Here is a 26334-nt window from a genome sequence, read left to right on the forward strand (position 1 = left end):
ATGGTGGTGGGTAATGGCACTATTACAATTTTACAGTCGCTATTCCATTATTAAATTGCTATTTAATTCCTAGACTGAGACTACTCTCCATTGATCATTCATCATCAATAACACCAAGCAAAAAAAATAATAATAAAGCAAAATCAGAAATCGAAAGAACACTAGAAATAGAAGAATAAACTTTTTCTGGTTTTCAGCTTGGCCTTCTTCTAAAAGGTTTTTAAATCTTCAAAATCCATGGAGAAAGAGTTAAGAACTAGGAGAAGACCATATCTTAAAGCCACAATCGTCGAAATAGTGATGAGGTAGATTTTGGAAAGAGAATATCGTGATGTTGATTTTAAATCCACACAAATCCAATGAATTTTTAAGGAATCAGAGCCTAAGTTCAAGGCAAGAAGATTGATACAAGCTCCTAGGTGAAATTTAGGCCTCAACAGCAATTGACCGACAGTGGTAAATGGCGTACCGACACCAAAACTTGGAATTGTTGAAAAACTGGCTGGTGTTCTTACATTTTTTTAAAATTTTTGGGTAAAATTTTTATAGAGAAAAGAAGGAGAATATAGAGTTAAAAAAAGTGTGAAAGTCTAAAAATGGAAGAAGAAATGAAAAAATTTAGCTTTTATAGTAGTAAAACAACACCATTTTTTAAGAATTAAAAAAACGGATCCTTCAAGGGATCTGTGTGCTACTCCAATATCTAACCCGACCCAGTAACCATCTGACCAGCGTGAATAATGGTCTTTAAGCTGGGCCGAGCTGTAGATGAGCTGAGCTACAAGTTGTTTCAGCTTTGCTACAAGTTGAGCCGAATTTCTAATTAAGCTGAACCGATTCATTCTTTTAGGTTATTTTTTTTATTATTTTGCTCATTTATTTAATATCTATATATTTTTTAATGAATTTTCTTTAAAAATAAAAATAATTTCAAAAATAAAGAAAAGTTAAAATATTAAAAACAAAAAAAATTCACTAATAAAAAAAAGATTTTAAGAAAAAGTTAAAAGTATCAATTTTTCTTAAAAAATAAAAATTTTTTTAAAAAATATATTTCACAAGAAATGTTTTTAAGAAAAAGTTGAAAGTATCAATTTTTCTTAAATAAAAGCATTCATTTTTTTAAAAAAATAAAATAAAAAAAGAAATCTTAAGAAAAAGTTGAAGTATTAATTTTTCCTTGAAAATTTTTATAAAGTTAAATAATCTGACAATTGAGCCTTTATAAAAGAAACAGTAGTTTTCTTATATATTATTGAAATGAGAGAATTTTCTTAATTTTTTATCAAAAATATTGGAATCAATTAAGAGCAATTTTCAATAATTAACTACCTAGTAAAATATTTTTAAAAGCTCAATGGATAACATGAAATTAAGTTGGAAACATCATTTAATAGGTGTTGTGAGGGTGCTATAACCTTCCTCACATGTAACCATGCTCCTAGACCTAGTTCTGGTTTCGTAAATATTGAATTTACCTTTTAAAGATACCTAAGTTAAGCTTAGGACTTCTTCTTAAAATATGACAGATTCAATTAGGTGACCAATCGCACATAAATAAAATAATTGGTGGTGACTCCTTAAGTTTATGTCTAGCGATAGGTCACTAATTTATAATGATAGTTTGGTAACTTCACTGGGGACAAGCTAAGAGTCAGGCAAGCAAATAAATTTATGTTATTCAAAAGCCTAATAAAATTGGTGTTTTTTTAAAATATTTTTATTTTTTATTTATTTTATTTATTTATTTTTCTTATTATGTCATTCATATGCATTTGCATAATATGAACTCTATACCCAAGTTCCATCCCTCTAAGAGAGAGTAAAATACTTATGCTTTCATAAAGTTTTAATGCCTCCGTAATGGCTAGCAAAATACTCTCACTCAAATTAAACTCTTTCTATTTATAGCCTGTAATGGGCAAAGATCGAGGTACTTTACTAGTCTGTGATGGATAATAATATGTGAAACAATTTAAAAACTTTTAAATCATCAATCTTAAACCACATATAGTGACAATAAGGAACCTAACCTACAGTTAGAGCTTTAACTTCTTTTTTGTAGAAAAAATCCAACAATTAGGTTACATTTTTTGTAATGATTACTTTTTTTTGCATGGGAATTAACTTTTTTTATACATATCATGTTGCATGAATCATCATTTTGGGGTGTATGATAAAGTGTATGAATTTTTTTCCTTTATCTATTTTTCTTTATTTAAAGAAAGATAACTTTAGGTTGCATATATTTTTGCATTCATTTCACATGTGTTGACTTGAAATCTTGGTGGTTGCATATTAAAATGATTTTTATAATCTTTCCTTCATGGCATAAAGCAAGTAGTAATGCAAGCATCTTAATTTGTGAAAATTAAAGGTTCAAGGATAGCTCGACCGTTGAAGACACCTAACCAACCTACCCATCATCCATACAATACTCGATCAAAGATAAGGCAAATGGAATATAAGCAAAATAACCATATGGATAAGATTGAGAAAGCTTAAGAAAAGTTAAAAGGGGATTTGGCAAAGATGATAAAGATGTTAAAGAGGTTAGACAAAGGTGAGGCAGTAAAAGAAACCACAAAATTCAAATGAGAAAAAAGATATTGTGGATCTTTTTCACCTTCCTAAGTTTGGCCTAAACCAAGGCCAACCCTTTAAAGATGCACAAGCCCAATAAATGCTATTTTTTAGGGCATATGCTTACACATATCCTAAAATGCTATTCCGTAACTACACTAACCCTACCTGTGGGGCATAGGTATATGATTCATTCAAACTTTCTGATTATAATGATCTTAAAGAGAATGAAAGATTGAATATGAAAACTTCTAAGGTGATGGAGGATTCAAGCATATAATAAATGAACCCTTTCGAAAAAAAAGTTCAAGCTATTGAAGGAATGGATTATTTTAACTCTATGGATACAGCTGAACTTTGTTTAGTCCTAGATGTGGTCATTCCATCAAAATTTAAAGTTCGTGAGTTTGAAAAATATGATGGGACAAAATGCCCAATAACTCATGTTACCATGTACTATCGCAAAATGGCTACCCATGCTTAAAATGAGAAAATGTTAATGCATGTATTTTAAAACAACCTTACTAGCTCAATCATGATATAGTACATCCAGTTAGACAAAGCCCATATACACTCTTAGAATAAGTTGGCAAAGGCATTCATTTTTCAATACCGATACATTATGGACTTAGCTCTAAATCGTCTATCTTTACAAAGCATAAAAAAGAAACCTTCTGAAAGCTTCAAAAAGTATGCACAAAGGTGGAATGATATTGCTATTCAAGTTCAACCACCTCTCACAGAAAAAGAAATAATATTTTTATTTGTGATTACATTGAAGGCTCCATGCTATGAGAAAATGATCGAAAATGCCTCCAAAAATTTTGCCAATATGGTGATCTTTGGAAAAATGATAGAAAATACTATTAAGAGTGACAAGCTTGAATAAGAAAAGACCTCCAGTACATAGAAGGGCGGGATGTCCAAAAGAAAAGAAAATAAAGTTCTAAAATTTTAAATAGTTTAATTTCACTTAAACTCTATTTTTAATTTTAATTTATTTAAATTAAACTTAAATAAATTAATAAAAGTTATATATTTAAGGATAAGTTTGTTAATTTAAAAATTTATAGAGATATTTAGGTCGATCACTATTAATACTTTTGGAGTTCATACTTTTATATATAGATAGATGATATAAAGAGAGAGAGAGAGAGAGAGAGAGAGAAAAAGTTCTTATAAGTGGACTTGATTTTGTAAAAATTATCACAAAATCTTGTTATGACTTTGTTATAATCATAAAATTTTAACTAAAGTAAGATTTTTTAAGAAACCAACCAAGTTGGTAAGGTCAAAATGAACAATGGAGAAATCTTGGGATGAAAAGGAAAAATGGCTAGACTATATGAATTGAGTGACTGATTCAATGCATTTAGTTGCCTAAGAAAATTTTGGCATAACAAATCTTTGTTGGTGCATACATATCTAAATCTACTCCCACAAATGTCAAACCCCAATCCTCTTTTACATCCAAATTTAACTTCTTTCTCCAATCCATTTGGCCCATAACCCACAAAGATTCCAAACTCAAATAAACTTCCATTATTCTCAACTTAATTTTTTACTATTTTTCTCTCTAGTCTCTCCTATAAATATAAAGGTTTATCAGAACTAGTCTCTTTTCTAATCTCTCTTATATATCTTGTTTTAATAGCTAGAACATGGAGAGTTCCATGAATTCTATTAGCAGATCATCACCAGGACAAGGAAGAGCAGCTGATGAATCTCATGAGAAGTGTAGTTGGACCATGTATTTTGATATGAATGATCAAAATAGCTTTTTTCTTTCTGATATCAATTATCAAACCTCTTCTTTAGTTTTTAATGGTGCCTATATATTGTTATACAATACTCCATTTTGGAGCTTTTTAGATCATAAAAGCTATAACAGCTGATTTTATTAATGCTACAATAAAATCCAATCCCACATTGGAATAATTTGAAATTCTGCTATAATATATATGAAAAAATTTAAACCCAAAACTTATGAGATGCCCTTTATGGGATAAAACTGTTAGACTTTTAAGTTAAAGCGGACAATACACTCAAGTTGGGTGCGAATCTCCATAAATAATATCAGAGTAGTCACCAATCGGACAGAAGCTAAGTGCTACATCGTAAAAGCCACCTCTAGAATCATGTGAGAGCTAAGTGCTATACAATGGGAGTCACCTCTAAAATCCCAACATTTGGTGTAATCTTGTACTCTGTGTTAGACTTGACTGGGACGTTAAGCTTTAACAAAGAGAGTTTGTGAGGCCTCAATCATATATTAGGATAATCTAAAGTTCTGCTATGATATATATATATAGAGGTCTAAATCTAAAACTTGTGAGGCCCTTTTTGTGGTACAAAATCGTAAGACCTTCGAATCAAAGCGAACAATAATAGGTTGAGTGTGGGTCTTCATAGCAAAATTCTAGAAGTGGTTATCACGGTATAGCACTTAACTCTCGTCTAACTGGTGACCACTCTAATATTATTTGTAGAGACCTGCACTTAATCTATGAGATATAATTTGCTGTTACTCGAAAGTCACACAGTTTTATCCAACAAAAAGCACTTTATAAATTTAAATTTAAACCTCTACATATATATTATAGTAGATTTTTAAAATCTTCCAATATAAAATTGGGGTATCACACTATCTTGTCTAAATTTTGATTTCATAAATTTGGTTTGAGGGAGTTATTACAAAATCATGACATGCTTTAATCATATTTACAAAATCTTAACTCATAATAATTAAGTAGATTTCATGGAACCAAGTTCATAAAAAACCTGAAAATCTGATATGTAATAATTAATGAAAGGTCATAATTAGATTGCCAAATTTAGCACATGCTTTGTCGAAATATATGAAGTTCAAATATGTAACTTATTTGATTCACGCCATCATTGATTTTATGAAATGATATTTAGTCATGACTCAGTTTGTATTCAAATTTCAACGTTTGTAAAATTTTTTTATTTTTATTTCAAATTATCATTTCCTTAATAATATATATAAATATATATAGAGAGAGAAAGAGAGAGTTTTTATACGTGGGCTTGATTTCATAAAAATTATCACAAAATCTTGTGGTGACTTTGTTATAATCATAAAATTTCTACTAAAATAAGATTTTTTAAGAAACCAAGTTGGTAAGATCAAAACAAGCAATGGAGAATATCTCTTGGGATGAAAAGGAAAAATTGGCTAGACAATATTGCGAATTGAGTGACTGATTCAACGCATTTAGTGGCCTAAGAAAATTTTGGCATAACAAATCTCTGATGGTGCATACATATCTAAATCTACTTCCACAAATGCCAAACTCCAATCCTCTTTTGCTGCCAAATTTAACTTCTCTCCATTTGGTCCACAACCCACCAAGATTCCAAACTCAAATATAAGGGTTCATCAGAACTAGTATCTTTTCTGATCTCTCCCATATATCTTGTTTTAATAGCTAGAATATGGAGAGTTCCATAAATTCTTTGAGCATATCATCACCAGGACTAGGAGGAGCAGCTAATGAATCTCCTGAGGAGAGTAGTTGGACTATATGTAGTTTAAAGATTTCTCAACTCAAAACAATATTGATATCAATGATCAAAACAGCTCTTTTCTTTCCGATATCAATTATCAAACCTCTTCTCTAGTTTCTGATGCTGCCTGTTCTGCTGCTACAAAACTTGTTTTTCGAGCTTTTTAGATCATAAGAACTATAACAGCTGGTTTTATTGATGCCGAGTAGGAAGATACTGCTAGTTCTCCTGCTAATAGCACCAAGGTCAGCTTCTGTTTCTTTTAAACATTATTAATCAGTTTTTCATATAGTGGGATTTAAAAGCAGAAAACAATTGAATGTCAACTTCGTATTTTAATTTCTTACAAAAATTGCACCCCTATTTTTAACAGGTTTGTGACATGATGAACCACTTTGATAAGAAATTCTTAATCATCACATGTTAAGTTCAAACCTAAAACATCCTTAAATGAGTTATTAATTTAATGTAATACATCATCTTTGATGAGAGATGCAAAATAGAAATTCTTAAGCATGACAGAGCATGCTGAATTGCTGATATTAAGGGTTAGCATTAACTGAAGGCATTTATTAATATATATTGAAATTCAAGAAATATTAAATCCGAAAATTGCAAAACACTTTGTTTTAATCATCCTCTAGGGTATTCTTTTAAATCCTTTATTTTTACGGATTCGAGTCCACGGAATCATTACTAAAAAAAACCAGCATACGCTAATAATATGATCACAAAATCTTCAAATTTTACTTGAATTTAAGTTTTTTTTTTTTTTTGGACTATCTTCTATTTAAGACATTTTATTACATTCAATATGATGAAATGAAAAGTTTACAAGATGTGCCAAAGATCAAATCAATGCCCAAAATGCAACTTTTATGGTTTTCATTGATGCAACGGACAGATGGATCCAAGCATATTGATCAGACTCTAAAAGGCAGTTTCTTTGGTTGAATTTGAAACTGTTAATTGGGACAAGAAGCACACGATAAAATAATAATAATAACAAAATGTAAATGAAGCACGCAACAATTCATATTATCCTTGACCTTATTGGTAATGAAAAGTTTGTCTGCCCAACTTGCATTTTTTGACAGCATGCTTCAGTTGGCTACAAAAACCAATATAATCAAAGTCAAAAGTCATTTTATTGTGCGCAAGTGTAATTTATATGAGTTTCGTGTTAATTTATATCAATCGATTTTGAGTCACTTGCATATTTTATCTCTAAAAAAATAAAACAATTCAAGTGTTTTCACAAACCATCAATGCTGAATGTATCAAAGATAGTGTTTGAGTGTCTCAAATAAAAGGGGTCCATGCCTCACAAATAGTAAACTTCCTGCGTTAAAAAATTTGGATGTGTGAATGTAATTTATATAAAGCTCCACGTTAACTCATAATCAACTGATTTTGAGTTAATTATGCGTCCTGTCAACGAAAAAATAATTCTAAAAAAATAGTTGTCAGATAAGCTTAACTTCATATTTCCCAGAGCTTTGGGCCTTTGTTTTCTCTTTGGGAGTAATAAAACGCTGCCGTTTTGCATTTTCAGAATAAGACCGCCCAACCGATGTCTAGCGGCCCAATTTCAATTATCTGACCATTCCAATAAAAGCCCAAGAAAAAGCCTAGCTAACAAACATCCCAGATCACCCAAACCAAGAGGACACATTTCAAGCAAAGACAGGTCAGAATTTAATTTTAGTGTTATTATATAATTCTTTTAGATATCATTGAATTTTCTTTTAATCTCCCATGCTTCATCATTATAACCATAGTCTTTTAGGCGAACTCTTGTCAACAAATTTATTAAATTTTATCATGATGAATCTTATGTGAATGAGAAACAATATTCTTAATATTAATCGGTGGAAATTTTTGGACAAAAATAAAAATTTCCATTATTTTACAATAAAAATCTATTTGACAATACAAATTTAGGTAGTTGATTTCTTTTTTCTATGGATTTGATTCACAGTTCAATACCAAAATGATTCTCCCATGCCATGAACATAAAAACTTATTTTTAAAATTTTAAATTGGCCTTCCAAATGGAACAAACAAGAGTTACAGGATAAAATTGATTTCCTTCCAATTAAATGAAGACAGGAAATGCATGGATATGTCCAAGCTAAATCATATGCTTACAAATGGATCTGCTAAAAGAACATCCAAGATTCCATATAAAGAAATCCTGGAAGCATAGACAAGAAAAACTGAGCCTATAGTTAGCATGGTAACAACTGTTGTGTCTTTGCCATTAACTTGAAGGATTAGCTGTAAAACAAAATCTATTCGACAATACCAAGGAACCGTCAAGTATATATTTAGAACCTCGATGAATGCACTGTCAAGTATTCATTGATTACTCTTTCTTCCTGGTTTTTCACTTTTCAGCCATGGCCTGGAATGTCAAGCAACAATTCTTCATAGCAGCACTAGTTCTTGCCTTCCCTTTATTAGCAATAAGTGGAGATCCAGATATTATCTCTGATTTTGTTGTCCCAGTTGGAATCAATGCTACTCAATTGGATGGAACGTTTTTCACCTATACTGGCATGAGGCCACTTGTGGCCTCTGGTCCACCAACAAATTTCTCAGTAACAAAAGCAACCATGGCCGAATTCCCTGCCCTTAATGGACAAAGTGTTTCTTATGCTGTTTTACAGTATTCAGCTGGTTCAGTTAACCCTCCTCACACTCATCCCCGTGCCGCCGAGCTCTTGTTTCTCGCATACGGGACCCTTGAAGTTGGATTTGTTGACACTACGAACAAGCTGTTTACACAAAGACTTGAAGCTGGTGACATGTTTTTGTTTCCTAAGGGATTGGTTCACTATCAGTTTAACTGTGATGAGAAAGACTTTGCCATTGCGATTTCCGCCTTTGGTAGTGCAGCTCAGGGATTTAAATTGCGGTAACGGTCACGTTTTCGGTCGCATCGCGTTTATCATGATTGCGGATATAATGGAGACATTCACGGTCATTGCGGCTATTGCGATCGTGAATTTTTTTAAATTTTGCTCAACTTGCTATAAAATATAATAATTTTAATTATTAATCATAAAACCTCTTATTTTATGATTTTTAAAGTAATTTATATCATATCATATGTTTTATTTATTTAAGAAAAAATATTTATAGTAAAATATTCATATTTAAAAAATTATTTATATGATAATTAAAAAATAAAAAGAGATAAATAAATATGTGAAAAATAAATAATCATAACAAATAATATATTTAATTATTTAATTACCGTACTCATCAAATTATTACCGAACTATATTATGCATAAATCAAATAATAAGTTATTAGGTATTCATAAATTAAGTAAGAGCATTATTATTTATGAGTCAAAAGAATTACTTTTTATGAACTTACAGTAAATCAAATTTGACAACCTCTATGTTATGGTCGATTTTCAACAATAATAATCGCAAGTCTACTTTTCTTGTCTTTTGACTAAATTGCACAGACTCACACAACTTCTTATCCCTTCACCTTGCATTCAGTAATTTTTTTTTCTCCAAACCTTCATCCTCATCCCCATCTCTTAGTTCTCTTTTTATTGGGTATGTGTTATCTGCTTGCTTCTGTAAACCTCAAGTTTCACTCTCATCTCTTATCTCTTATTTTAAGTCCCAACAACTCTTGCCTCATTCTATTAATATAACATAGCCCAATCTAATCCCAAACACACAAAATCATGGTAAATTTGAAAATTAAAAAAAAAAGATAATTTGAGTGTTGAATTAATTGTTTACTTTAAATTGCATATATTTGATTTTGATTGAAGTTGAACTTGAGAGAATTGATTTTTTTGAAAGTTTAAGTTTTGTGGGTTTTTTTTTTTTTTTCTAAATTTGTAAATTGATGTTTATTTTTTTTCTTGTTGTTTTTATTTTAAATTTTTAAACAAAATCAAATGATTTTTTTTTTTGAATTTTTGAATGAAAATAGGAATAGCGGCAATAGCGGGGCAATAGCGGACTGCTATTGCCGCTATTCACCGTTATACCGCAATTCACGGTCGCGATTCATCCGCTACAGACGAGATTCAAATTCTCCTCCGTTTTTTCTCCAATAGCGGTGGCGGATAGTGGCGCGACCGCGAAATAGCGGCCGCGACACCGTTATCCGACCGCTATTTGAATCCTTGGTGCAGCTGCCGGCACTGTCTCGGTTCCTTCTACACTGTTTGCGACAGGCATCGATGATCAGATCTTAGCCAACTCTTTCAAAACCAATGTTGCCACCATTCGAAAACTCAAAGCTGGGATTGCACCTAAGGCATGAGATGGGGTTCCGAACTACAATAACCATTTCCACTTTTGGGTTTTAAGAGTCAGACATGTATGTTTGTCTTGTTCTGTTGCAAAATGGGAAGTCATCATTTTGTTTTCTTCTGTTAAAGTGACTTAATTACCTCATAAAATCAGCCATCAAGATGTAATGAACCCATTCCTGATTTCTGCAGCTATATAAATGGCTTTATCAATTTGATCAACGAAAAAGATGTCCAATAAAAAATTTTTGAGGTGCCTAGAAAAAATTTTCTTATTTTTCACTCTTTGAGATGTCTCATTTGAATCCACCTTGGTATAGTTTAATTTGTTAATTAGCATGTTATAGTGTGAATCCTATTCCAAGATCAACTCAAGGTTTGGAAACATGTTATAGAATAAATCCTGTCTGTGGCCAAAAAAGACAGTGCAAAAGTGCCATGGATGAAGATTATGAAAAAAAAAAAAAAAAAAAAGAAAAACGCCTCCACATTTAGATTAGAGTTCAAAACTTTCAAACTTAAACCACCCTTGCCTTGAGGTCCCTGGTGTATATTAGGAAGGCTGAGCCTACAATAGAACCTGCACAGTTTCATTTCATGTCTTCTATGGTCTAGATTGCCAGAAGCCTATGGCTGAAAATTAATAACATCAAAGAAATTAAATTCAAATTGTTTGATTTTATTTCTAGCAGAAAGATCTCCTTGGTGGTCAATAAAGTACAGCATGATGTTATTGGAAAAGAGTTAACTATAAAAACAAGCAACTGAATCATAATGGTGAAGAAAAACTCGGATCCTAGTACAAAAAGGAGGGACTAAGTTTACAAGCCAATTTTTTTTTTTTTGGACCCTTTAGAAAATCACGATTGATGTAGGCTTGTCCGTATGTTTCTTGAGCGATATTCAATTAATGATTAGAAAAAAAAGTACTACCAAAGGAATATGAACCAATTAAGCTGTTTATTTGAATTCTATTGCACCGGAGCCCCCAACTGTATTGCTCCTCTAGTTTTCAGTAGAGAGAGAATGGTCTAATAAAATATTGAACCCTTAGTTAGTTAATTATCTTAGTATTAAATTAGTTAGTTAATTATCTTAGTATTAAATTGAAATAATAGATATTTTTCAATTATGATAGTCGAATGTTTTTTATGGGACAATGGTTATATTTAATTTTATTATCTTTGTTGTTGTATTTAAATACATATTTTTATCATTGATTTTAATTTTATTACACAATATATTATCTAATTATTACGATAATTAATTTCACTGTTACTATTACTTTTAATTTTATCATAATCAATCTCGTCATTTATTTAAATGAACCTTTAATTAGTGCTTGATTGTCCACTATTCATATGGCGGGCAAAAATGTTATCCTTATCTTCAATTTCCTTGCAGCCAAATGGAACATTTTGAAATTAGGCTTTACCTTAAAAGAAGAGAATATGCAACTAAAGTTTCTAAACGTAAAATTTCTATGGTTTCCTTTGAATGATTCAGTTATGAAACCAGAAGAAAATCTAAGAATAAAAAAGCAACAAAAAAAAAAAATTAAGCCAAGGATTTCCTTTCCACAAGGTGTAATCAGACCAAAGACCAAATGTAACAATATATATAAAACAATTAATGAAACTCAAATATAGTGCCATTTACAGACAACATGGAGAAAGAATCAAATAAAGATCATGAATTATTTTACTGCAATCGTAGCTGGCTAGCCATTTATTACTTGAAGAATGAGATGGGGCTTCAATTTTTGGCCTTGGCTCCAAGACCAGCCTTGATCTTCTGAATAGTAGCAACATCAGTTTTAAAGCCTTTGGCTAGGACATCATCATCGATACCCAGCATTTGCACTGCCAAAGGCCAAAACAGCCATGGCGGGTTGATAAGAGCTAGGATTGTATTGGTAATGCACTAGTCCTTTCGGAAACAGAAAGATATCAGCAACCTGAAGGGTTTGGGTGTAAAGTTTGCCGGTCGTGTTAACGAAACCAACCTCAAGGCTTCCATCGACAACGATAAGGAGCTCAGCGGAACGAGGATGAATATCAGGTGGATTGAGGGTGCCTGTGGGGAACTCCAAAGTGGCAAACGAGACGCCGTGGCCATTAAGGGCAAGGAATTCTGCCATGCTAGCTTTTGTAACCTTGAAGTTTGTTGGATAATCTCTATGAAATATCCCTCGAAGTCCTGTGAAAAGTGAAGAAATTTCCATCAGGGGCTGTTGAGTTTGCAGGGGTTAAGAAGTCTGATAAGATATCAGGATCACTTCCGAAACCATTACTTCTAATAGAAAGAACCAAATCAGATTCAAGAAAGTTGATGTCATTTATGGTAGAGTTAGATTGTTGAACTTTGTTCTTGAATTTGGCTGAACTAAGCTTTCAGGGCCAGCAACAGCTGAAATTCACTACTTTTTTAACTCGAAAAGAAAGCAAAACATATCTTGTTTCCATTTATTTCGGTGTTATTACATACAACAAGGGGAATTGAAATATAAAGTTGAGATATTCAAGGTTTGTTCTTGTATGACTTTTTACATTCTATATCAAAATTATCAAATTGAGAATGTACTTCAAAATAATTTTGCATCCCCAACAAGAACATTGCACTCTCCATTGGCCAGACCTGTCAATATTAACTTGCACTAAAAGAACCAATGGAGTAATAAGTGTTGGATTCTAGTTATAGTGATTAGGTTCAATCCTGGACAACCTCAAATACAAATATATATACACACACACACACATACACCCTTTTGGCCGGCCCTAAAAACCTAACTACAGTAACAAATAATAAATGAAAAATCCGAATTGGGAGTTCAGTTCTGCAATTTTTGTTTAGCATTGTTGCTGTAGTTTTCCCTTTTGCGATTGCTATTTTTCCTGCTTTATCTGCAGGTTTGTTCTTCTTTGTAGCAGGGAATTTCCACATTGAATAAAGACATTTGCATCTATGCCACATTGAATGAATTGAGGGACCCGAATAGCCATGGAGGCCATTTAAAAGTTATAAACTTAGGGATGGTGCAGAATGTGGAATTAGAACCTATGGAAAGGAAAGGAGAGGACTATAGTCATTGGAATTGTATTGGGGATTTATCAAAGATAGAGTTGGTGAAATGGACGAGTTGCTAAATCCGAAAGTTGGTTCATGAATCTATTTAAGAGGTAACATTTAATAAATTTAAAGTTTAAATCTTAGTACTTATAATTTTTTTTCTTATCTTCAGACTGTATTATAATTAGAGATGACAAAATAATCTTTACTCTACAGATTCTAATCTGTCTGGATATTTTTTAAAAAATTAAGAGTCGAGTTAGATTTTTTCTTAAAAGTCGGGTTTGAATCGGAGTTAGGTTTTAGGTGGTATCACTTTAAATTAACTCGAATATATATCAAATATATTTTTTTATTATTTATTTAATATATATTTATATATATTATATTAATAAAATTATTATTTAATACTTTAATTTAAGATATAAACTTAATAAATAATATATTTATATATAATTAAGATATAATTTATATTAAAAAATAATATTTTATAAATATTATATTAAATTAAAATTATTCAATTAATTTCAAATTAGATTGATTATGGTTTATAAATATATAAATTGGGTCAAATATAAAAAATAATATTTTAATATCGAGTTAAAATTAATTATAAATATTAAGAGATTAAAGTCGAATCAAATAAAAACCCATCCAATTGGATCCACTTAGGGAAGGCAAAAACACCCGAACCCGTCGGGTTTTGACCCGACCCGATAACTTAGGGTAGGTTTTTTTTTTTTTGAAAATCGGGTATCGAGTCGGGTCGGTACGGTAAAAAAATTTTCGGGTTCGGGTCGAGGTCGGGTTTTAGGCAAACCCGATCCGATATATATAAAAAATTTATTTTTTTAATTTTATATTTAATTATATGTATTTTTATATATATATAATTTTATATTTATATTTAAAATAATATTTTATTAATTTCGGGTCGGATCGGATCGAATTTAATTTTATATAATGTCGAGTCAGATCAGGTTCGGGTATTAAAAATAAAAAAAATTATCGGGTCGGATATGAATTCGGATATTATATATTTAAAATCGGGTCAGGTTCGGGGCGAGCAAAAACCCGCTCCGCTCGGACCCGTTGTCATCACTAGATCCGCTGACATCCACAACTACTATTTTTTCTATCCTAAGTTGTAGCCTCATATGAAAAAAAAAAAAAAAAGAAAAAAAAAAAGCTAATGTTCAACAATATTAAGCAACACCAAAACTTGAAAGAGTTGAAGATAGAAGGATACAAGGGAACAAGGATTTCGAGTTGGCTTATCTTCCATCACGAATTTACTTAAAATTCATATAAGTAATTAATTATAGCAATTGCCAACATCTGGCATGGTTAGATCATCTTCCACATATCTCTCGAGTCTCTTACTCTTTTGGGATTTGACTGCTGAGGGTATTAGAAATCTTTGATTGCCAACATCTGCATTGTATATTCATCTACAAAAGAAAATAGAACAAGAAAGTAATTTGCAATTGGATCAATTGGGAAAAAAGTGCAACAGTTTACATTTATCAAGTTGGAAAATAAAACAAGTATATATATATATATATATGAAGTGGCTAAGAGATGGTTGGGAGATATTTGTGGAGCTGAGTGAGTTAATTGGAGAACCACTTGGCTTCTTTCATAATCAATGAATAATCATATATATGTTTAATAAAATTAAAAAAATTTTCATATTTTTATATAAATATAAATTATAACACGTAATTTTCGTATAAAATACGATATAAATACATAAATTTTAATATTTTATATAATACAAAAATATGATCACTAAATTTAATTAAAGCTTTTTGAGCATTGTGACTTTAATTCTAATCTTTAGGCTATTACTTAATTAATCTAAATTCCTATAAGATAAACTTAATTCAAAGATTCGTTTAATTTTATTTATAATAAAAAATACTAAAATTTAAATTTTAATATTTTATCGATAAATTATATAATTATTTACAATTCAAAGCATATTTCCTTATATTGAAATCCATGGTTCCACATCGATCTAGAGGCTCATAAGTACTGGTCTTGAAAAAGATGGTACATCTTATATTATTATTCCATTTTGTCATTTGTTTGGATTTATATTAATTTGTATTGATTTGTGCAAATTTTAATCAATTTTTATCCTCTTTCACTCATGGATATAAACTATTACATCAAATCACTTAAATTTATTGTGTTTTGATATTTAAATTTTCAGTATTTGTAATTTTTTTTTTTATTTTTGGCTCGTTATGTCATTTATAATTTTTTTTACTTAGAATTTGTTATTAATTAGAAATTTTTGGTTAAAAAGAAATACACGGTGACTATTGAATAATACTCAATTGTACAATCGATCTCTGTTCTTTTAATGTTTAAAAGATAATTTTATTATTATGGAAAGTAAAATTTATTAATACAGCAAAGCAATAACAATGGCAAGTTGAGCAACAAGTCAACGGCATTTTTTTTTTCTATATTTTTATTTATCAAGCAATCTGTAATTAAAAATTAAAAAAGTGTTATGAAATATTTTAGGGCAAAATTTTTTTCCCTGCATTGCTCACCTCAATTAGGGAAGATATTTTAACTTGTATATGATAGAATTTAATTCAATCTAATTTTTAAAATTAATTTTTTTTTAAATTGAGTTTAGAATTGGGTTGGATCAGGTGATAAAAAAATTTTTTGAGTTAAATTTTAGACAAATTTAACTTTACTTAACTTGATATATAAAAAAAAGATTTAATTAATTAATTAATTTTATATTTATATATATTTAATTTTATATTTATATTAAAAAATAATATTTTATTAATTTTTGATCGAATTAAATCATATTTAATTTTATATAATATTATATCGGATCGAATTTAAATATAAAAAATTAAAAAAAATCAAATCAAGTTGAATTTAAATATTTTATATATATAATCAAATCAAATTTGAAACAAATAAAAATTTACTCTAATTAAAGTTAAATTTAAGTATTTTATATACATAATCGAATCAGATTTGAGACAAATAAAATCCTAACTCGGTCTAATCCATTACCATCCATAACCCTAATCCCCCCTCCCCCCATATCCTACGCAGCAGATTTTAAGAGGACAACTCTCGAATTTAATCCACATTCTGTATCTGCTCTCACCCATAGCCGATTAAGAACAACTTTAAAAATGTTCCAGAGTAATTCGGTCGATTTAGATAATTTAAAATTAAATTATTTTATTTTTATTAATCAAATCAAATTTATTAATTTTAAAAATTCATCTTTTAGTTATATCTATTTAATTAATTTAATAATAAATATATTTAAATTAAATTATATTTTAAATAAATTAAATAAAATTATCTAATTAAATATTTAAATATTATGTGAAAATTTTAATAATTTATAAAATAAAATAATTCATTTCATATATTTTATATTTTATATTTATATTTTTTATATTTTAATTAAAATCTTAATTAATTAATTAATTAATTTGATTTTCAGATCAAATTAATCAAAAATTAAAATTTTTTAAAATTAATTTTACTAAATTTTTTAAATTAATTCAATAATTAACCAATTAATCAAAGTAATTCGTTTCAATTATTTAATTCGGTTAAAATAACACTTCTATACTGGAGTACAAAAAATTATGATAAAGAAAAAAAATTGAAAAATGAAAAACCCTGTATAAAACGCACGAGATAAGTCAGCAAACGGCTTTGCCCCGCTCTCACTCTTCACACCCTGTGAAAAGGCTCCTGCTCCATTGCCAAATCTCTTAGAATTCAAATTTCTCTCTTTTTTTAACATTTCTTTCAAATATTTCTCTTTGCAATCTGATTTCGATTGATTAATATCAGCCATGATTTCTTCAAGCAAGATCAAATCGGTCGATTTCTACAGGTTCAGATCTCTCATTTCTATGCATTTTTCAATTTTCTTATGATTGACTCAAGTAATTTAAGTTCGAAATTTTTATGGATCTAAGCATTTGATAAGAAAGAGCTAATCTCTATTTGCTATATTTAGATTGAAATTTTTATTTATTTGTGTACTGGAAAATGAAAACCATTACCTGCTAGCTTAGGACTATTATCCGTTTTAATAAATTTGGTGAAATTCTTGTTTACTTGGTGAAATTTTTATAGTAATCTGGTGAATGAGCTTATGGTGTGTTTGCTGCATAAGATTGTGATAGGATAAGATAAGATGATATTATGATTAGCATTAGAGTTAATAATGTTATACTATCTTGTGTTTGATGTATGCAAGAATTAGGATAGGATAATTTATTTATTAGTCAAAATTATCATTTCTCAAAGTTTATTCAATTTAAATTATTAATGTAATTTTTAAGGGCATAATAGGACATGTAAGTTCAATCCCATGGTTTAACAATAATCCTCTCCACTTTGGGAGGATTAAATAATCCTCCTTACAATCCTATCCCTTTTTTTTTATACAAACCAAACGTAATATAGGATAATTATCATCCTATCCTATCCATCATCCTTAAGGATGTGTTTGGTATATAAGATTATTATATGATAAGATAAGATGATATTATGAATAGGATTAAATTAAATAATATCATCTTATCTTGTGTTTGATGTGTGCAAGGATTATGATAGGATAATTTATTTATTGGTCAAAATTATCCTTCTTCAAAGTTTATACAATTTAAATTATTGATGGAATTTTTAAGGGTACAATAAGAAATGTAAGTTCAATCCCTTGGATTAAAAATAATCCTCTCCACTTTGGGAGGATTGAATCATCTTATATGAATAGGATGATAATCCTCCTTGTAATTCTATCCCTTTCTTTAAATACAAACCAAACATAATATAGGATGCTTATCATTCTATCCTATCCATCATCCTATGCATCAAACATAACCTAAATTCTTGTTTAAGGATATTGAGGTTTAAGATTAAGTCATAATACTTCTCAAAAACCAAAATTATTGATCAGTGGAGGAACAATATCACCATTTTTGTTCAATAAGATACCAAAGTGGATGATTGACTCATTCCATAATAGAAATAATTGCAAGAAATCTTTTGATAACACGGATTCCTATTTCTCAATGATATCCCACGATCAAGACCATTGGTTAAATCCCGTGAAACCATTTTATAGAAGTTCATTGATATCTTCTTTTATGAAGTAAATCGACTTCAATTCTTGAATAATCCACATCACTTTTGCTTCTATTGTAACAAAAGATTCTTGTTTAAGGACATTAAGGTTTAAGACTAAGTCGCCTACTGAAATTCTTGGTTAAAATTCTTTTTTTTTTTTTTTGTTAAGAGTTTCTGTTGTATGGTTAAGTAACTGTTACTATAATGATAATCTGATTTTTATCAATTATTGTTTCCTTTCTCTACAGGAAAATCCCTAGAGATTTGACAGAGGCATCATTATCGGGTGCAGGATTATCCATAATAGCAGCTTTGGCTATGATGTTTTTATTTGGAATGGTAGGCAATCTTTCTATTAGTCCCCAGTGTCTGATTTTGATTTGATTTGGCACGCTTGGCGTATAGGTTGATTTTCATACCAAACAGCATTTATCCGATGCATTTTTATCTTATTAGTTATTGCCATTTCCCTTTCTTTTCATTGATGATACTTATGCAATTCATTTTAGTTTAGGAACGAAGCTGGTGCCTTGCAATGAAAGCGGTGTTCCCCTTCACCCATTGTAATATGTGACATCTATTTTGCAGGAATTGAGTAATTATTTAACAGTCAGCACCTCGACATCTATTATTGTTGACAATAGTTCTGATGGGGACTTTTTACGCATTGATTTTAACATCAGGTGCATTAATTTTCTTCATCAATGTTATCATTTGATTTTCTCAGTTGGTTTCAAAGCCTCTTCGTAATTAAGTCTTAAGCTTTATGTGGCAGTGCCTTAGCATCTTGTTGTTGGATCTTGAAATATGAGCTGTTTCTGTCATTTTCCTATATGGTTGTATCATCCTTATGTCATTTATTAAAGACAAATCGGTTGAGTTAATCTTTGTTCTCTTGTTGCCTGTTATAGTTTTTGTCTAATCATGTATCAAAACGAAAAAAAAAAAAAAAAAGGATAGGTTGAGTATGGTTATTAGTTTGTTTATACTGTATGTGAATGTGCATTTACATGGATGGGTCTTTGCATGCATTGTGATATTAGCTGTTTGTTGCTAATATGATTGAAGGTCCAAGTGAACTTCATGTCAAATTAGAAGCGGGGGGCTTTTTACTTTGTAGATTGAGCATGTGGTTTATATGTTAGCATGAAAAGAAATCCTACATGCATTAAGGCTCCAAACTCTGCTGCAATATTCTTGCTTGACTAGCAAATAAACAATAAGATTACAATGCATTGTGGTTCTTATGGTAATTTAAGCCAATTTTGAGATTTCTATACTGATTTTTTTTTAAATGTTGGCTTTTTGTAGCTACATGTCGGTCAACATCCAGTTAAGCATTAACCTATGCATTTATCTGGACATGCATATATTGGTTTTCTTCAAAACTGTCATAGGTTGCTACTCTGTCAGTGATCTTAATATGCTTGTGTCTTTTCCCCTTCTGCAATAACCTTGAACGTTGTTAGAGCTTTATTTTTAATGATAAATAATTAGGTTGGCTAACAATTCCAATTGACCTCCAGTTTTCCAGCACTCTCATGTGAATTTGCATCCATTGACGTGAGTGATGTCTTGGGAACTGTAAGTTTCTATCATCGTACGCATTTCATCTGCTTAATTTTATTGAAAAAGAAAACTTATAGTTCTGTTTAGCACTAAATCTTGGAAAAAATGGTCCTTCCCTTGCTCTAAAATGTTTTGCTAGCTGCAATTAATAATGCACTTCAAATGCCTGGCATACAGTATGTCTGAACACTTGGATGAACTATATCCTTGTTCCCTATCTTTTTTTTAAACTTATCTTGTAATATTTTTTAGCTAAAGAAAATGAAATACACTACACATGTTTATGCCTGGATATTTTGTTACTATTTGCCTGTCTATTTTTTTGATACTCCATGGTCCATTCGTCAAGATGCCTGAATGTTTTTCCTCAATAGCATTTTATCTTGTAAATTTTGGTCCATATGATTAAATTTGTGCCTTCTGTTTTCAGAACAGGTTGAATATAACAAAAACAATTAGAAAGTTTTCTATAGATCCACATTTAAGACCAACTGGTGCTGAGTTTCATTCCGGGCCTGTTCCACATTTCATTAAGCATGGAGATGAAGTTGATGAAGAAGCTGTTGAGGGTTCCGTACCATTGAATGGTGTTAGCTTTGACAAACTTTCACATCAGTAAGTGGAATTCAAACTTACAAGCATTTAGTTTTGTATGTATTATGTTCCCACTATGGTGCTTTTCTTAAATGCCAATTTTGGTTATACCTCTATTTACTTGATTTGAATGGTTTTTTGAAGGTATCCAATTTTGGTTGTTAATTTTTATGCCCCTTGGTGCTACTGGAGTACTCGCCTGGTAATCTACTATTAGCACGCACAATCTTTGTCTTGAGGATACTTGCTGAAAGCATTATTGTCTTGCTCTTGAGCTTTGTAAAGTGTCATCATGCATAACTTATGTTATACTGATACAATTGCCAAATCTTCTGTTTTAACTAACTAATCACATTTATATTTTAATAACCATCTATCTTGTTTTTTTTGGATAAGTGAGCTTTTTAATAACTGTCTAATATGTTATGTGATGTGATATTTTCTGTTTTATGACCTTAGTTTGTGTGGATCTGTGTGTGCCTTTCTGTGCATCCATTTTTGTCTCCTTATTGTAAACAGTAGCACTTAGAAATGAATTAAACCCTTGCTGCTAAGGAGTATGAAATCTTAGGTGGAGCTGATAGTAGAGGCATGCTTTCAGCAATGATGAATACTACATTTGCTGATTTAGTTTTATTTTTCTCTTTTTAAAGGAAATTTTGCTGATAGTACTTTAGAGGGATTAGTTAGCAAGATGAGTGGAATAGGTTTAAGCTACCTGTATTGCGAATTAGGAAACAGAAATAAAACTAATAGATTCCATATACAGAATCCTTTAGATCTAATTCTAATGCTAGCACTCAAACATGCTTAAAAGGCGCTTCCTGCCAGCTAGTTTTCCTCCAAAATCGAAAACAATAGTAATTGGATGAATTTTCTTTTCAATTCAAAATATTTTATATATACTTCCTTTTTTTTAAATGGACTTAATGAGGAAAAGAACTTGGTGGTCTGAATAAGTAAACTTCCTTAACTGAGAAGGCTTGTGAGGATCCTTAAGAACACCCTTCTTAGTCCAAAGGTTTCTTGAAAAAATAACAATTGCCTCCATCCTGGGGTTTTTGTTATGTATCGTTTTGTTCTTGTTCCTTTTTGAACTGTTTAAAGGTTATATCGGAGCTTGAAACTGTTCATTTTTAACACCAAAAGCTTGGGGTGGCTTCTTCACTTATCAGTAGCCTCACAATGTTTCTTTTTGGTTTCAGAGACCATCATGGGAGAAAGCTGCCAAGATAATAAAAGAGAGGTCTGAGCACACATCATTTCTCTTCCATGGAATAAATTTGCAAATAGGTTTTTTGATTTAGCAATGAATTTTGAACCCCTGTATTTTACAGATATGATCCAGAATCGGATGGGCGTATTCTTTTGGCAAAGGTTGCTTGCACTGAAGAAGTTGACTTGTGTAGGAGGTATTTCTTTGTTTGATGTTTTATCACAAGTAAATTGATGCTTTCTTGCTTTCTTGTTTGAGAATATGATTATATGTCATTATTTGACCACTAACCATATGGTAACGTTTCATTTCTCTTTGATATTGCAGATACATATCAAAATTTATGACTTCATATATTTAAACAATGCTTTCTTGCTTCTAATATGGAATTATTTCAAACGTTGCATCTTTTTCATAGCTTTGCCACAAGTTTAATCTTTTCTCTTTCTCTCTTTCTTCCTTTTCTAGTTTATTAATTACTATTGTGCTTCGTTGTTCTGTATTCTTTTCCTTACAGGCATCACATTCAAGGGTATCCATCCATTCGCATTTTTCGTAAAGGTAGTGATGTGAGGTAAAAGAAATTATCATTGTACATATCTTTGCTGCCCTTATGTTAATGACTTAATGTCCCCTTCCCATCTTCCCCCCTTCTTCCTCACTCTGTCTTTTCTTTATGTTGTTTGCTACTCAAGAAATTAATATTATATTTCTACATGTTAAGCTCATATATGTACTATGTTTTCATGAATGTGTTTGACCTTCCACTTTCCTTTGACCACCAACTAGAGGATTATTACTTTCTTCTAGGCTATTTAGTGCTACTGAACCTTCTTTATGCAGATTCACCTTGTTGTCTGACTTGTATATGTTTCAGGGAGAACCATGGACACCATGAACATGAATCTTATTATGGAGATCGTGATACGGAAACACTGGTTAAGGTACACAACTAAAATTAGTTTTAAATTGGCCATTTGCATTTATGGATAAGTTATAGAAATCGTATAAGATTAAGTTGCATGCATGACCTAATGCAATTGTCTGTTTCTTCCAGACAATGGAAGATTTGGTTGCTCCTATTCCACTGGAGAACCAGAGGCTGGCTTTAGAGGATAAGTCCAATGCAACAAAAAGACCAGCACCATTGACAGGAGGATGTAGAATTGAAGGATATGTGCGTGTAAAGAAGGTAATAATTACAATCCTAGATTAGACTCTGACCATTGTACTTATTTTACTTGTAATTTGTTTGTTCAATCATTTATGTTTACCCTTGAGATAAATGAGGAGTAGAAATGTTGGTTTTATCATCCTTTTGATCTCTAACTCTGCCAAAATGCCAATTCAGAATTGTTTTTTCTTTTATACCTTAAACTGAAAGTATCAAGTTTGTCTTGCACTTTACAGGTTCCTGGCAACCTAATCATATCTGCTCGTTCAGGAGCCCATTCTTTCGATGCTTCTCAAATGAACATGTCTCATGTCATAAGCCATCTTTCATTTGGTAAAACAATTTCACCTCGGGTATTGAGTGATGTGAAGCGATTAATACCTTATCTTGGTAGAAGCCATGACAGGTTGAATGGTCGATCATTCATTAATCACCGGAATTTAGATGCAAATGTTACTGTAAGTTTGTTCTTTCATATGTTCCTTTCTATTCATTTGCTCCTTTTACCTGTTAGAGATTTCAGTCTACTTTCTGGCTGCAAAACCATAAATAATTGTGTCCGGAGAAAGAAGGGACTGCCCTTGTAATAAAATATTATATCTGCTAAAATGCTGTTATAGTTTTTTGAAATGTATAAAATCTCTTAATTGCATTCCATTTTCAGATAGAGCATTACCTTCAAGTGGTCAAAACAGAGGTGGTCACGAGAAGATCTTCACGTGAACAAACATTAATTGAGGAATACGAGTACACAGCACACAGCAGTCTTGCACAGAGTGTATACATACCTGTTGTGAAATTTCATTTCGAGTTATCTCCAATGCAGGTTATTCTTCAAACTGCTTAATTACATTTGACAAGGTTTTACCTTCAATTTTTCTTATTTTTCAATAATTCAACAGAATTTTTTTTTTCTTTTTGTACTCAGGTTTTAATAACGGAAAACCAGAAATCATTTTCACACTTTCTCACCAATGTCTGCGCTATAATCGGAGGTGTTTTCACGGTTAGTATGTATCTATCCTGTTCACAACAGCCATTTCTTTTTCTTTTCTTCAATTTACCTTTAGTAAACTGTAACTACGTTATTGATAAATCTTCTCTGCGGATTTCAGGTTGCTGGGATTTTGGATTCAATTTTTCACAATACAATTAGGCTGATGAAAAAGGTAGAGTTAGGCAAAAATTTTTGATACCGGCAGAGAAAATTTTGTTACTGTAAAGAATTCTAATTTGTGAGGATAATTCTAAGGAACCACAGTCATGTAGCCCTTTTACACGTAAAATGAAGCCCAATTTTTTTATACAAAGGGGGTCGCATTCGGTACTAGATAGGAGAAGAGAGTATAAATGTTGAGATTTGAATTTAGATTTATTAAATATTATTTTTTGACTGCCTGAACTAGTTAAGTTAAATTCCGTATTCAAAGCTTGTTTATTCATCTGTTTACAAACAAGCATACCTAATACTATACAACTATCAGCTTATTTCTTAATTTTAACAATCAATTATCAAGAAAAACCCAGTTGAACCTTTAAACACAAGCTGAGGAAAATAAAAAAAAATGAAAACAAAAAATTCAAGATTCCAATTAATCAGGGAAATCTTCCTCTTAGAATGCTAAAACAATAGTTGAAGCAACAAATGCTCCAATGGAAGCACAAACACTGATGAAGACTGAAAAGGCTGCATTTGTTGGAGTAGACTCTTGGGTTGGTGCCGGTGTTGGGTTATTCTCTTCTGTTCCGGCTGGTGGAGACGCACCCAAGGGGGCCAGAGATGGCATCATGTCGATTGAACCCGAAGGCGGAGGAGAAGGACGGTTGGTTTCATTTGAGCTTGAAGAGTGGTTGCTTCTGTCAGCCAAGACAACCACTATCAACTTCTCATTTTTTTGACAGTGCTCTTGGTTTCCACTGATGAAGTAGTAAGCCCCGGAACGACTGAATGGGAAAACAGTGCGGCCATATGCGTAGTTGGAGATCGGTGATTCTACACTGCAGTTCTTGTAGGCCTCCGCCGTCACATGAAGCACTGAATCATCGTTTGGTGTGTAGTTGAACACTGTGGTATGTCACCACATGCATGAAATGAAAACAAAGATATAGTACACGACGAAGATGATTTCTAGCTAGCTTCATATATATTTGATTACTTTCTATGAACATGCAGGAGCTGTGATTTGTTTTCAGAGTTAAAAGTGATATAGGATAAAACCAACAACTTACCAATGGAGTCTCCAATCTGAAATCTGTTATTTTCTGCCCATGGATTGTAATTTTCAGCATTGGTGCCATTGTGAAGACCCCAGTTCACTTGGAATTCTCTTGCATAACCCTTCTGAATCATCAGCAGCATGAAACAAAACAGCCCCAATACATGAAAAGCTTTGCTTTGAATTTCCGATCTGAAAATGGAGTTAGCCATTACAACTGAAAAAGGACAAACTAAAGACTAATGTTTTCAACCAAAAACTGAAAGCTGAACTCAAACTCGTTCAGTGGCAACAATGGGTGCCAAGACCAGGGTTTTTGTAAGCCAAGTTGCATGAAAACTTCACAAACTGTGGCAGAGAAGATGTTGCTTCTTTTCCATATTCTCTTTTTCTTTGGATTTCTTGGCTTCTGGTACAAAGCATAAATGGTCATCTTACAATAGTTTATAAGAAGAGATAAAAATTTTCTTTTGGCTAACAGCCTGATTTATTGATAGAATGCTAGACCCTTTGTTTCAGTAACCAAAAGTTTAAACCCTGGCAATCTAAGCATTTAAAAAAAAATCTACTGATCTGTTTTGAATATTTTCTATTACTTGCTTTACTGAGGGTTTATACTTTGCTTGACCATAAACAAGAATATTCATGTCTTGTACTTTGGGTTAAACCATTGACATCTTGTATACATCAATGTGAGTTTGCATTCATATTACAGAAAATGTTTTCCTGGAATTGTTCATCCTAGGAATTTGCTTGAAAAATGTACTTAAGGTTTGGGGTTTGAATTGAACTTCCCTCTTCTTCAAGTCATTCATGATTTTTAACCATCCTGAAGCATTAGAATCAGAAAAGAAAAAAAGAATGCTTGAGATAGAGACAGGTATGGACATCTTAAATCTGTTCAAACTCAACCATTGCTGATATCTTGCAAGGTGTAGCAAATAGTTCA

At 31.1% G+C, this 26334-nt stretch overlaps 3 protein-coding genes and 1 pseudogene across 5 annotated transcripts; 2 read left to right on the forward strand and 2 right to left on the reverse strand.

Annotated features, from left to right (window-relative positions):
* The first annotated feature begins 8466 nt into the window (after positions 1 to 8466).
* On the forward strand, positions 8467 to 10588 carry LOC111302274 (germin-like protein 9-3). 3 transcript variants are annotated; one of them, XM_089744265.1, is made up of 3 exons: positions 8467 to 9014; position 9866; positions 10286 to 10588. In XM_089744265.1, the coding sequence occupies exons 1-3, from the start codon at positions 8517 to 8519 to the stop codon at positions 10414 to 10416; spliced, it is 630 nt and encodes a 209-aa protein (XP_089600391.1). In that variant the 5' UTR covers positions 8467 to 8516; the 3' UTR covers positions 10417 to 10588. The 3 variants fall into 3 exon arrangements, with proteins under 3 accessions (XP_089600391.1, XP_022753941.2, XP_089600392.1); XM_022898206.2 differs by lacking the exon at position 9866 and having other exon boundaries at positions 8467 to 9009; positions 10280 to 10588; XM_089744266.1 differs by lacking the exon at position 9866 and having other exon boundaries at positions 8467 to 9009.
* A 1390-nt stretch (positions 10589 to 11978) lies between these two features.
* Positions 11979 to 17336, reverse strand: LOC111302275 (germin-like protein 9-3; annotated as a pseudogene).
* LOC111302276 (protein disulfide-isomerase 5-3-like) lies at positions 17193 to 24571 on the forward strand. The gene is made up of 15 exons (XM_022898208.2): positions 17193 to 17375; positions 18865 to 18955; positions 19205 to 19299; positions 20143 to 20200; positions 20616 to 20800; positions 20924 to 20981; positions 21985 to 22025; positions 22117 to 22191; positions 22513 to 22569; positions 22873 to 22939; positions 23053 to 23187; positions 23406 to 23627; positions 23834 to 23995; positions 24098 to 24175; positions 24285 to 24571. The coding sequence occupies exons 1-15, from the start codon at positions 17335 to 17337 to the stop codon at positions 24360 to 24362; spliced, it is 1443 nt and encodes a 480-aa protein (XP_022753943.2). The 5' UTR covers positions 17193 to 17334; the 3' UTR covers positions 24363 to 24571.
* A 137-nt stretch (positions 24572 to 24708) lies between these two features.
* On the reverse strand, positions 24709 to 25912 carry LOC111302278 (early nodulin-like protein 9). The gene is made up of 2 exons (XM_089744412.1): positions 25399 to 25912; positions 24709 to 25234 (listed from the first exon to the last, which is right to left on the reverse strand). The coding sequence occupies exons 1-2, from the start codon at positions 25595 to 25597 to the stop codon at positions 24783 to 24785; spliced, it is 651 nt and encodes a 216-aa protein (XP_089600538.1). The 5' UTR covers positions 25598 to 25912; the 3' UTR covers positions 24709 to 24782.
* Between the last annotated feature and the right edge of the window lie 422 nt (positions 25913 to 26334).

The sequence above is a fragment of the Durio zibethinus genome, chromosome 15 (genome assembly GCF_047325235.1).
Source record: "Durio zibethinus cultivar Kanyao isolate XHJ-2024 chromosome 15, ASM4732523v1, whole genome shotgun sequence".
In the NCBI taxonomy this organism is placed as follows: Eukaryota; Viridiplantae; Streptophyta; class Magnoliopsida; order Malvales; family Malvaceae; genus Durio; species Durio zibethinus.